Source organism: Crocodylus siamensis, chromosome 7 (genome assembly GCF_052110815.1).
Source record: "Crocodylus siamensis isolate JL-2025a chromosome 7, ASM5211081v1, whole genome shotgun sequence".
Classification (NCBI taxonomy): Eukaryota; Metazoa; Chordata; order Crocodylia; family Crocodylidae; genus Crocodylus; species Crocodylus siamensis.
The window spans coordinates 19606516-19618660 of record NC_143401.1 but is presented as its reverse complement, the minus strand read 5'-3'; the positions used below and the strand labels follow the sequence as shown (position 1 = coordinate 19618660).

General features: G+C 44.4%; 1 protein-coding gene across 3 annotated transcripts in view; it reads left to right on the top strand.

The window, feature by feature from the left end:
• Nucleotides 1–11427, top strand: part of ZFAND4 (zinc finger AN1-type containing 4) — a 77077-nt gene extending 65650 nt beyond the window's left edge. The window contains exons 9-10 of one of the 3 annotated variants that reach the window (XM_090056694.1): nucleotides 2289–2403; nucleotides 10525–11427. In XM_090056694.1, the coding sequence (XP_089912820.1) occupies nucleotides 2289–2403; nucleotides 10525–10660 (251 nt within the window). In that variant the 3' untranslated portion in view covers nucleotides 10661–11427. Of the gene's footprint in view, nucleotides 1–2285; nucleotides 2404–10524 lie in introns of all 3 variants that reach the window. The other 2 variants (XM_090056693.1, XM_090056695.1) reach the window with 2 other exon arrangements.
• Nucleotides 11428–12145: the final 718 nt, after the last annotated feature.

Below are 12145 nucleotides of genomic sequence, written 5' to 3'. Positions count from 1 at the left end.
CCCCCTCAGGTAGTCGAAAGCTGCTATTAAGTCTTCTCAAAGTCTTCTCTTCTCTAGACTAAATAAGCCTGGTTCCCTTGGTCTTTCCTCATAAGTCATGTCTGCAGCCCCCTCACCATTTCTGCTGGACTGTCTCCAATTTGTCCATGTCCTTTCTGTAGTGGGGTGCCCAAAACTGAACATAGTACTCCAGATGGGGCCTCACCAGTGCAGAATAAAAGGGAATAATCACTTCCCTTGACCTGCTGGCAACACTCCTACCAGTGCGGCCCAGTATGCTGTTAGCCTTCTTGGCAACAAGGGCACACTGTTGGCTCATATTCAGCTTCTTGTCTACTGTAACCCCCAAGTCCTTTTCTGCAGAGCTACTGCCCAGCCAGTCACCCTCCAGCCTGTACCGAGGCATGGGATTGTTCCATCCTAAGTGCAGGACTTTGCACTTGTCCTTGTTGAACCACATGAGATCCCTTTTTCAATCCTTCAATTTGTCGAGGTCACTCTAAATCCTAGTCCTACCCTCCAACATATCTACTACTCCCCACAGCTTGGTGTCATCAGCAAACTTGCTGAAGGTGCACTCTATGCCATCTTCCAGGTTATTGATGAAGACATTGAACAAAACCAGCCCCAGGACCAACCCCTGGAGCACTCCACTTGATACCGGCTGCCAAGTAGATATTGAGCCAAGACATCTACTGTCAAGTAGACATTGATTACTACTCCCTGAACCCGATGCTGTAGCCAGTTTTTTATCTGCCTTACAGTCCATTCATCCAGCCTACAGCCTTTGTCCATGTAGCCCTTGTCTTCCGTATAGTATTATACAATAGGTTTGCATAGACATGTTGCCAATTAAAGTCTTTGATATCCAACTGGCCAAGTTCGTGGACGACACCAAGTTATGGGGAAGCGTGGTCATGCTTAAAGATAGGCTACAGTTACAGGTGGACATGGACAGACTAGTAAGTTGGGCGGATCAGAACCTGATGAAGTTCAGTGTTGAGAAATGTAAAGTGCTCCACCTTGGGACGAGCAACCCCCAACATACCTACAGGCTTGGCAGTACCAAACTGACTAGCACCACAGATGAAAGGGACCTGGGGGTAATAATAGACCACAGTATGAATATGAGCTGGCAGCGCGATGCTGTAACCAGTAGGGCAAATAATACTGTGGCATACATCAATCGATGTATCTCCAGCAAAGCCAAGGAAGCAATTCTTCCACTCAGCACTGATGAGACCTTAGCTGGAGTACTGCATCCAGTTCTGGGTACCACACTTTAACAAGGACATGGACAAGCTTGTGAGAATCCAAAGAAGAGCCACCCATATGATCGGTCTTACAGCAAGCCATACAAGGAAAGGTTGAGAGATCTGGGACTCTTCAGCCTGAGGAAAAGAAGGCTGAGAGGGGAGCTGGTAGCAGCTTACCACTACACGAGGGGAGTACATTAAGGACTTGGTGAGCAACTGTTTATCAGGGCACCTGAGGGGAAAACGAGGAGTAATGGCCACAAACTCCTAGAAAATCGATTCAGGCTCAACATTAGGAAAAACTTCTTCACAGTCAGGGTGTCCAGACAGTGGAATAAGCTCCCTCCAGAGGTGCTACCGTGGAAATCTTCCAAGAGAAGACTAGACAGTCACCTTGCTGGGGTCCCCTGAAACCCAGTTATCTTCCCTGCTTGGTGCAGGGGGCTGGACCCGATGATCTTCCCAGGTTCCTTCCAGCCTTACAATCTATGAATCCCTTGTGAAGGGAAAGTAAGGGCTTTGTCCTGTCCTCCAAGAACATATCATCTACTTTTCCTTGTTTCACAGTGTGCCAGTAACCTTCTGGAGTTTAGCATAATAATAGGCTGACACCTGTTGTGTTGTGATACTTCAAGGGCAAACACTAGAGTTAGCTGGTTGCTAAATACTAGTGTCATTTACTAGGTACATACTAATGGCCCATTGATCCTGGAAGATCACTCATCAGCACTCTTTTTTTCTAACTGCTAAATAAAAATACATAGTGTAACAAGTAAGAGCAGTGGGAATTGATTGCCTCCAGGCCAGTTGCTTAACCTCTGTCTTTGCCAAGTCCCACATTTTACCACCATTTACAAGGATCCTTTTGGAGCTTGATTGTAGAATAGGCAGGAATTTCCTCTTGAAAGGTTATACATAAGTGCAGAATGTTTCTGGCTCCAGGACTAGTTGAATAGCATCTTTTGAAATTCCAGGGTTCAACAGCAAAGTAACTAAAATGTCTTTACTATCTGTCTTACCTTTTGGAAGCAGGTGAAACCACCCACCTCCCACCAGTGACTGGCTTAATTCAAACAAAAAAGAAAACAGCAAAGCACTGCTTTCTCTGTGGCAAGAAAACAGGATTGGCAAGCAGCTATGAATGCAGGTATGCTAAGTATATAACAAGCAATTTTAAATGATCACATGAAGACTTTTCCAAGTTAGAGTATTTTTTCAGTTTGGCTAATCACACAGCAACAACTGTTTGAGAGAACTGAGAGAGATTTTCCCTAATTTTGAATTGTTGCTACATTGTAAGAAATGAGATACAGTAAGACTATGTAGACTCTGCTGTCATGGTTTCCACACTATGCCACTACGGTTGAGCGGTTTTTGCTGACACGAGTTGGGCTTTAAGTGTAATCAGGCGAACACAATGAGAGGAATAATACAGAAAAAATGTGTGTGTAGAGAATTTATCTAAGAATTCATCATCAGTGGAAAAACTATTAGGAACAAACAGTTGAAACAGGTTGGTAAATATACTGCTTTTGTTGCCCTTTCCAAAAAAATCAGCCATTGTCTTCAAGGGTCACATGTGGCCCTGGTGTAAGTCAACACTGCTTGTTAGCAACCACCTTTTATTATGTTGTATTTAACCATTTAATGTTTCAGTCTCCTAAAATTGCAGTCGGCACTTTCTGTTTATCATCTCAAGTATGAAAGTTGGAGGGGTTGGGGAATTTTTTTGGTCAGACCAACTAAACTTGGGGAAACAAAGCAATAGCATTTGTAATGGTGGCAAAATTTCTTTTGATATGTGCTATATAAGGCCTCTAAATCTATCACGGGAAGAACAAGAAAATTGTGTTTAAACTATTTCCCATCAAAACAAATACATTTTGCCTTTACCTTGTAGGAAATTTAACTGAGGCAACAAAGCACACATGAACCCTTGAGCTGAAAACTGCATTTCTCAAATAGAAGGAATTAAACAGCTAAAAGAAAATGTCACTAACTTACTGTTAGAACTAAAGGGGTCTGTGGCAGGGCACTGTGTGTGCCTGCCACTTTAAGGCCAGAACCAAACAGCCAGCAGGTGCTTGATTGTAGCAGCCACTTTGACACTGGCTGTCTATATAAATAGCTCAGTTTCCTGCTAGCTGGCCAGGCAGCAACATAGCCTGGCTGCAAGGCTGCTGGTATCATCCTGGAGGTGAGGGAGGAGCTGTAGGGGATGACTTGGAGGCTCCTGGTCCTGCGCATGACCTAAAACTGCACCCTGCCAGGAGCGGGTGGCCTGGTGGGGCTCTCAGTGGTGCGGGAGCCCCCAGGAAATGCCCCAGTGAAGGGTGGGTCAGGGCGCCTTAACCACAGCTCCCACAACTGGCTGGGTCACCTACTAGGGCTCAGAGGGCAGACCCCAGGGGAGAGAATGGGGCTAGAGACTCAGATCTCATAGAGAGAGTACCCTCAACTGGTCAGTGCTGGGGCCAGGACCAGAATGGTCAAAAGGGCCAGGGGCCCACTGCGAAGGACATCCAGAGCTAAGAGGGCCTGGTGTTTCCAACCTTGGAGGTGAGGCCAGGGTCTGTATGGCCAAAGGTTCCAGCGGGACCACACCTGAGAGGGGAAAATAGTTTCAGCGGCTAGATAGCCTGAATGAAGGTGGGTTAGGCCACCAAAATGGAAGGATCTTGGAGGGGCCCTGATTAGAGAAGTCTGGGGCCCAGTAGGGGCCAGCAAGATTAACATCAGCAGATGCCATCTGCAAGGCATGTGGTGTAAGGGAGGTACGGAGCCGCAGATAGTGCCCCCTGGCATTGGGGCAAAAAAATAGGCAGCCTTCTGCCTAATTAACATCTTCAATTAATTAACAACAAGGCATGGCAGGAAGGAAGACAGGCAGTTGGCCCAGAAGCAGGCAGGGCATAGGAAAAATCAGCCCTGAGAAGGCCCCCTGTTACAGGGTCCCTCTCCCATGCACCTTCCTAGTTTTAATGGAATTATGAAATTTTCCAAAAAATGCTAAAAAAATATATATATATATATATATATATAATAATAATAACCCTGTGATCAGTGATAACTTGATTTTTTTCCTGCTTTATTTTTGGTATTGGATTATAAATGAGTCTGAGTGGCTGTATCAAAAAAGAAATGGATGAACATCTCTATATGAAACATTTTCTTTCTTTTTTATCCACAAATATTGCATCTTGACTGTCAAGGGAGGGTTGAAAATATATCAGTGTGTAAATATGTGGGAAAACTACTTGAGTTTTGATTTTTCTCTCTGTCCAGTTGTCCTTCATTAGATGACCAGAACTCTACGTGACAGCCTTCTAAATTTGTCTCCTCTATCTATAGTTTTCCCTCCCAAAAAGGTATTTTATCTAAAATATCAAATGTAGATCCAGGAAGGTCCTCAGTATCCTAGCCCTTGACTAGCTTTAAATTTTTGGAGAAATTGTAGAGGATACACCTGAAAGACATCTGAGGAGATGTCAGTGTTACCAGCAACAGTTAACAGCCTCAAGGACCGCTCCTGCCATTGGGGGTTGCAGTGGACAGTCAGAGAAGGATGACAAGCTGCCTCTTAATGGATACTCTTTACCACTTAGTTTTGTAAAGATTGTGCACAATAGACACTCTACTGTTAAGAGAACGTCTTTAAACTGATGTAGAATTAGATTAGCTGATGATATTAATGTTATGCAAGAACAAAAAGGGGGAAAATTAGAACCCCAGAAATGGCATCTTTGGCTCCTAACAAACTGAAAAGCTCCCTCTGACTCTCTGTGTCTTGTTTGACTAATGGTCCATTCTAATAGTTATGTAAGAGAACTGCCAAATAGAATTGGGAATCTACCTGAAATTCTGTACGTTATCGCCTACTTCATAGATCTTGGGAATATTCTGCAAAGTTAATCTTGAACGCAGATAACTAAATTGGGATGTAGTTGAATGAGCCTTAGAGGGTGCATCTACATGAGGTGCTTCAGTGCACCGTAGACTAATCTACTGCGCAGTAAATTGTCACAGTCTACATGTGTGGGACATTTACTGCATAGTAAATAAGGCTACTGTGTAGTCAACTAGGACCTGTAAATAAAGGTACTAGATTAACTGCATTCTAGTTACTGCACAGTAGCGCACTTGTAGACACTGATGAGGAGTAAATTTCCTCCCAGTCAGCCTAAGCAGCAGGGGGTCACAGAGGACAGGGAGCTCTCTGTTCCTGGTCCTGGCTCCCTGCTCCTAGCATTGAGCTGGGAGCTCTAGAGAGCGAGCAGAGGCTGGATACCCAGACCCCACTGGCTCTCCAGGGCAGCTCTGTACAGTGCGGAGCTAGGACCTCCAGCCCCCATGCACTATCCAGAGTTCCCAGGTCCACACCACAGAGAGCTTCTCTGAGGCAGGCTGGTGCTGGGAACCCAATGCGCCACAGAGCTAGGAGAGCCCTTCTAGCCCTGTACCCCTTGCCAGCCCCTGGGCTAGCATCCCGAGGAGCCTGGAGCTGCCCTTGGCTGCTGCAGGGGGACAAAACAGGGCAGGAGCAAATCTGCTCCCAACAGGGTACATGTGTAGATGTGCTCCCGGGGAAGGTTTACTGTGCAGTATTTTATTGCACAATAATCCTAAAATGACTTGATAGCATGTGTAGACATTCCCAGAGGGGAGCAATTTACTGTAAGTGTTTATATACTAATATAAGAAGCATGGAAAACAAACAGGAAGAACTGGAGATCCTAGTACAATCAAAGAATTCTGAAACAGTTGAGATTAGAGATGTCTTGGGATAGGTCACATGACTGGAGTAGTTATGGATGAGTATAGCTTGTTCAGAAAGGATAGGTGGGGCAAAAAAGGACAGAAGTTGCCCTATGTATACAAGTGAAGTACATGTGTTCTGAGATGCAGTAGGAAGTAGAAGGTAGGCATGTTGAAAGCATCTGGTAAAGGTCAGAGGGGAGAGCAGCCAGGGGGATGTCACGGTGGACATCTGGTACAGGCTACCAAACCAGAAGGAGGAGGTCAAAGAGGGTGTCTTTAAACAATTGACAGAAGTTCCAAATCATAGCACCTGGTTCTCAAAGAGGACTTTAATTACCAGGGCATCTGGTAGGAAGGAAACACAGCAGCGCACAAGCTATCTAGTAAATTCTTGTACTGTGTTTGGGATGCAGAGAGGGCTGAAGTATTTACTGTATTTGCTAAACTCCAAGATGAGGGTTTTTTCTCCCATTTATTATGGGGAAAACAGAGCTGCCTCTTAGAACAGACTATCGCAGCTGGGAGAAGCAGCTGTGCCAGGGAGCCCAGCTGGGGCAGGGACAGAATCAACAGCAAACAGCAACAATGCTTCTCCTTGTCTGGCTCTCCTTCCCCCATCCCCTCCCTTGCTGGCAGGGAGCTAGGGAGGGAAGGTGGAGTCTGCATGATGCTGCTTTGGTTTCCAGCCAGCTCGGCTTCCCTGCACAGCAACTCCTCACAGCCCCTAGCTGGAGTGGTGGAACTTTGCTGTGGCAGGCAGGGAGGAGCCCTGGAGCCCACCCTGCACCACACAAATTTCTTCTTCTCTGCCCTGCTCCCTCCCTCTTCCCTCCTCCCCTCTCTCCCCTGCTGACTCTCAGGGAAGGAGAAATCTGCATGGTGCGGTACACAGCTGGGTTCCAGGAACAGCTGTTTCCTGCAGCATGGGGCAGGAGCAGCTCTGGGACTTCACCTGTGCTCAGATCAGTGGAGAAAGTAGCAAAAGCAGGAGGAGGTAAGTGGTGGGGTGGTATTTACCAAGGGAGCAGGACACCTCATCCTGCTTCTCCATGCCAGCTCCCTCCCTCTGCTTTCCTCCCCTTCTGCATGTGCTTTCCCCACCTTCTGCTCCTTACCCCTGCTCCCTGCTCCTCCCACCGCCTGCTCCCTTGCTTCTGCTTTCCCCATTTCCTGCCGCCTGCTGCTCTTTTCCTGCCCAGTAGCACGTGTAGGAGACAAATTTAAGATGACCTTCCAATAATTAGATTCTAGATATGGAAAAATTATAACAAATGTATAATTTTCCTTGTCTAGAATCTAATTATTGGAGGATCATCTTAAATCTGAAATTGTCTTGGATTCAGGTAAATACAGTAATGCCTTTTTTACTTTAGTCTTCTCAAACAGGGACAGCTATCATGTGACAAGTGTATTTGGGAGCAAAGATAGGGAAGGAGCCATACAGCTTAAAGCAGGAGTTGTTAACCGGGGATATGTGCAGGTGCCGCCCCCCTGGCCGAATGTTGGGGGGGCGGGGGAAGCTTGCATGCGGCGGCTGCCGCCACTCCACATTCAGCCATGCGCCACCACCCCCCAGCCCTCCCTGCTCTGCATCCACCCACTGGGGGTACACTGATCTAAAAAGGTTGAAAACCTCTGGCTTAAAGTAATGGCAGAACAGTTTACTTAGGTTACTTAAAAAAACAGTTACTTAGAGAAACTAGATGCTTTCAAGTCAACAAGGCCAGACAGGATGCATCCTAGGGTACTGAAGGAATTGGCTGATTTTAGAGCCGTTAGCTATCCTGTTTGAGAACTCACAGAGGTCAGGTGAGGCCCTGGATGACCAGAAATGGGCAAATATAGTGCCCTCTCTTTAAGAAACGGAAGAAGGAAGATCCAGGAAACTACAGACCAGTCAGCCTGATTTCGATACCTGGAAAGATTATGGAACAGGTCATCAAGGAATCCATTGTGAAGCACATAGAGGATAACAAGGTGATCAGAAATATCCATCATGTATTTGCAAAAGCAAGTCATGCCTGACCAACCTGATTTTCTTACTATGATAAGGTGACAGGCTTTGGTGAATGTGGGGAGAGCACTAGATGTCATATGCCTTGATTTTGGCAGGATTTTGACACTGTCTCTCATGATATTCCCATTAACAAACTAAGGAAATATGGGATAGACAACTATACTGTAACATGAAAATATAACTGATTGGGTCATCATGCTCACCAAGTAGTCATCAATGGTTCATTGTGGATTTTGCAGGAAGTATCCAGTGGGGTTCCCCCAGTACAATACAACATCATCATTAATGATTTGGATGATAGGATTGAGTGCATGATGAGCAGTTTTGTGAATGACACAAAGCAGACATGGGTAGAAAGCAGACATTTTGGAGGGCAAGGCTAGGATCCAGAATGATCTGGATAGACTGGAAAAATGGTCTCTAATCATTCAGTCAAAGTAGATTCAGTAAAGGCAAGTGCAAAGTCCTTCATTGGGATGAAGTCATTGCATGCACAAATACAGAATGGAAATTAATGGTTTGACTGCAGTACTGCAGAAAAGGATCTGGGGTTTACAATGCACCAGAAGCTGAATGAGCCAACAGTGTGCTTGTGTTGTAGTAAAAAAAAAAAAAAAGACAACAGCATCCAGGGTTCTGTCAAGCAGTGTCACTCATGAATCAAGGGAAATTAGTCTTCCACTGTTTTCAGCACTGATGAGGTCTTACTACATCTAGTTTTGAGCCTTACACTTGAAGAAGGATGTGGATAGATTGGAAAGAGTCCAGTGCAGGGTTACAATAATGATTAGTGGCCTGGGAGGCAAGATTTATGACGAAAGGTGCAAGAATTGGGGCTACTTAGTCTGGAGAAGAGAATATTGAGTGGTGATTTGATAACAAGTTCCTGAAGAGCGAGGATGGAGATGAGCTTTTCTCTGTGTCTGTATGGGACAGGACTAGGAGCAATTGTCTCAAACTGCAGCAGAGGCAATTTAAGTTGGAGATTAGGAGGAATTCTCTCTGAGGATTGTCAAGCATTGTAAAACCCTATGTAGAGAAATTGTGGAGCCTTCATCCTTGAAAATTTTCTAGAGCAGGTTGGGCAGATGCTTGGCTAGGATTGTTTTAGTCAGGGACAGTCCTGTCTTGAACAGAGGGATAGGTGACCTTATGAGGTCCCTTCCTGCCCTAGTTTCCTGTGATCCTATTGGACATGAATTCAGAAACTTCCTAAAATAAGTAATTTAGAAATATTGTTTTAGTGCTAGGAGGAGTTGCAGTCCCAGCTCCCTTGGTAAAAGGACCACAGGTGGCAGGGAGCTGAAGCAGGAAACTGGTTGAGCTCTGGGAGTTGTTGTGTACAGTTCATTAAAAACATCAGCTCAGTTCTCAGCAGTCATCGGGAAGGCAAACAAAATGTTAGGAATTATTAAGAAAGGAATTGTAAACAAAATGGAAAGTGTTATTATGCCCCTTTATAAATCCATGGTGCATCCACACCTTAAATACTGTGCCCAGTTTTGGTCCCCACACCTCAAAAAGAATATAGAAGAACTAGAGAATGTACAAAGAAGAGTAGCAAGGATGATTAGTGGTATGGAGGGGCTTCCATGTGAAGGAAGACTAAAGTCCTAGTCAGTTTAGAAAAGAGACACAGGAGACATGGTAAGGGTTTACAAAATACTAAATGGTGAAAAGAAAGTAATTAGGGATTTATTATTTTGGGATCCTATGACCCCAGCTGACTTCCTGCCCTTGGGGCAGGGGGCTGGACTCGATGATCTTCTGAGGTCCCTTCCAGCCCTAATGTCTATGAAATTCTCTCTCACAATACAAGAACTAGGGATCATAAAATGAAAATAGTAGGTATGAAATCTAAACTAACACAAGGAAGTTATTTTACACAGCATGTAACTAAAATATGGAACTCATTACCACCAGATGTTGTGGACGCTGACAATTTAGCCAGATTCACAAAGGGATTGGACACATTCTTGAAAGAAAGGTGCATCAATAGCTATTGAGCTTGGGAGTTAGGGGTACAACCTCTGAGTAAGACTTCCCTATGCCTAAATGCCAGAGGCAGCAAGTGGGAGAGGAATAGTGGAAAAAACCCTGATTGTATCCAGTTCACTCTCCATTTCAGCATTCACTCTCTGCCACTGTGATGCAGGATACTGAGCAAGATGGACCTATGGTCTGACCCACTAAATGGCAGTTCTTATATTGTTATGGTTGCATTGTGTTCTTTGTTTTCTATTTGTTTTGATTCCTGTTTAATATGTTGTCATTTTAGCTTTGCTAACTTCTCTAAATTTCACCTGTAGTAGAAGACTGCAGTGGTGGCCAGTCAGCAGGGGGAGGGAGTAGTTCAAAGTGGTAAGAAACTCAGTGCCAACTTCAAATAGGTGGGATGAGGTAGAAACAAAGGGCCCTTTGTGAATAAGTCATAGAGGGGACAGACTTTATTTAGAAGGTAGTTCCTAATATTTCATGTTCTTCATTCTTCAGATGTGGAAACAACTTCTGTGCAACTCATCGCTATGCAGAGACTCACACCTGCACATATGACTACAAGAGTGCGGGGCGGAGGTATTTGCAGGAGACAAACCCTGTTGTTAGTGCACCAAAGCTTCCCAAAATCTAACTATGGTTGTGCTGCATGTGGCTATTCTGCCAGGAGGAGTTGTTTATATTGAAAGAAGCATTGACTTAAACTGCATTATTTTGCCCTGCTCCATATCTAAAGATTTGCCAAGTAACAAAAGCACATGAGGATGCATTTCATTGAAGAATAATGTGAACACTACTGTAGCTGACACCTTTATTCTTTAGGGAATCAAAATTTTAAAAATAGTTTTTAAAAACTTACACTATGATTTAACTGTTATTGCACGTCTTGTGTTAAGTGTTTTATATTTGGCGAAACTATTTCACTAGACAGGTCTTTAAAAGATGCACTTTACTAAGTTTAATATTTACTGTATAACCAGACTTGAGGGGGTGCTGTGATGAGGGTGTCATGTACTGTCTTCTGTATTCTATCTTGTTTTTTGTCCATTGTGTGGTATCTTTAAGTTATTTCACTAAGAAGTTCCCCTCTTAATTCAAACCACCTGTTCAGCATTTCAAAGGGTGTGGTACTTTGTGCACCTCAGTCCCATTCAGACTGGCATTCATATATTGTGCATCCATTCTGCAAACAACGTATCATGTTAATCTCACTTTCTTAAAATACTCTTTATATGGCCGTTTTTTTTTAAATAGAGGGTTTCCCCTTTGTTGCCATTAAATACAAGGAACAACTTATTTTAACTTTTTTTGTAATCCTGAATTTTTTAAGACTTCGCAACCTGGTTTGTTAAGATGTTGAGTGCTGTTACCAGAAGAAATTCTAATAAATATTAAATTTTATTTTGGTTTCCATCCTCATACAAGCTTGAACTAACTTTTCATATTTTTACAGTTAAGCATCTGTTGGGTTCCCCCTCCCCTTCATTAAGCCAACCTTGAGCACTTAAAATTCTACTTGAGAGTATGGACGGACATAATGCTTAAAAAGTTCTAAATACACTTTAAAACTTAAGAGTCTAGGCATGTACACCAGTTAAGACTGGTTTAAACTTCCTGGAACATTTTAGTACCACACTGGAAAAATCAGATACTGTTTTGAACCCATCCTCTGTGAACTGGCTAAACATTATGTGCAGGAATTTTGTGCCTAGTGTCTGGTGAATCCTTCAGGTATCCTAAACTGCATTGTTCATCACCTCCCCACCCCTATCCAAAACAAGGAACTGCAGGACAAGGGCCTGCTCTGGAAGGCAGCCAGGACTTTAGTACCTACTTGGACCACAGTCTAGGGGTGAGGAAGTGGAAAGCCTCCATGTCTGATCCACTTCCTGCCAGGGATCCTGGGCAGGCTTCCTGGGCCCATTTGGGGCAAAGGATAGGTAGCCAGGTGCTCATGGTTCCCTGGGGACTGGGTTCTCTGGAGGTCCCCCCAAGAACACCACAGCTTTTCAACCCCTGCCCTGAAAGCTATGTTGTCAGTTTTACTTGTGTGCAGGGACCCTACACAGGGGTCCCAGGCTCATTTGGGGCAGGGGATGAAAGTGGAGGGGTTGTCAGA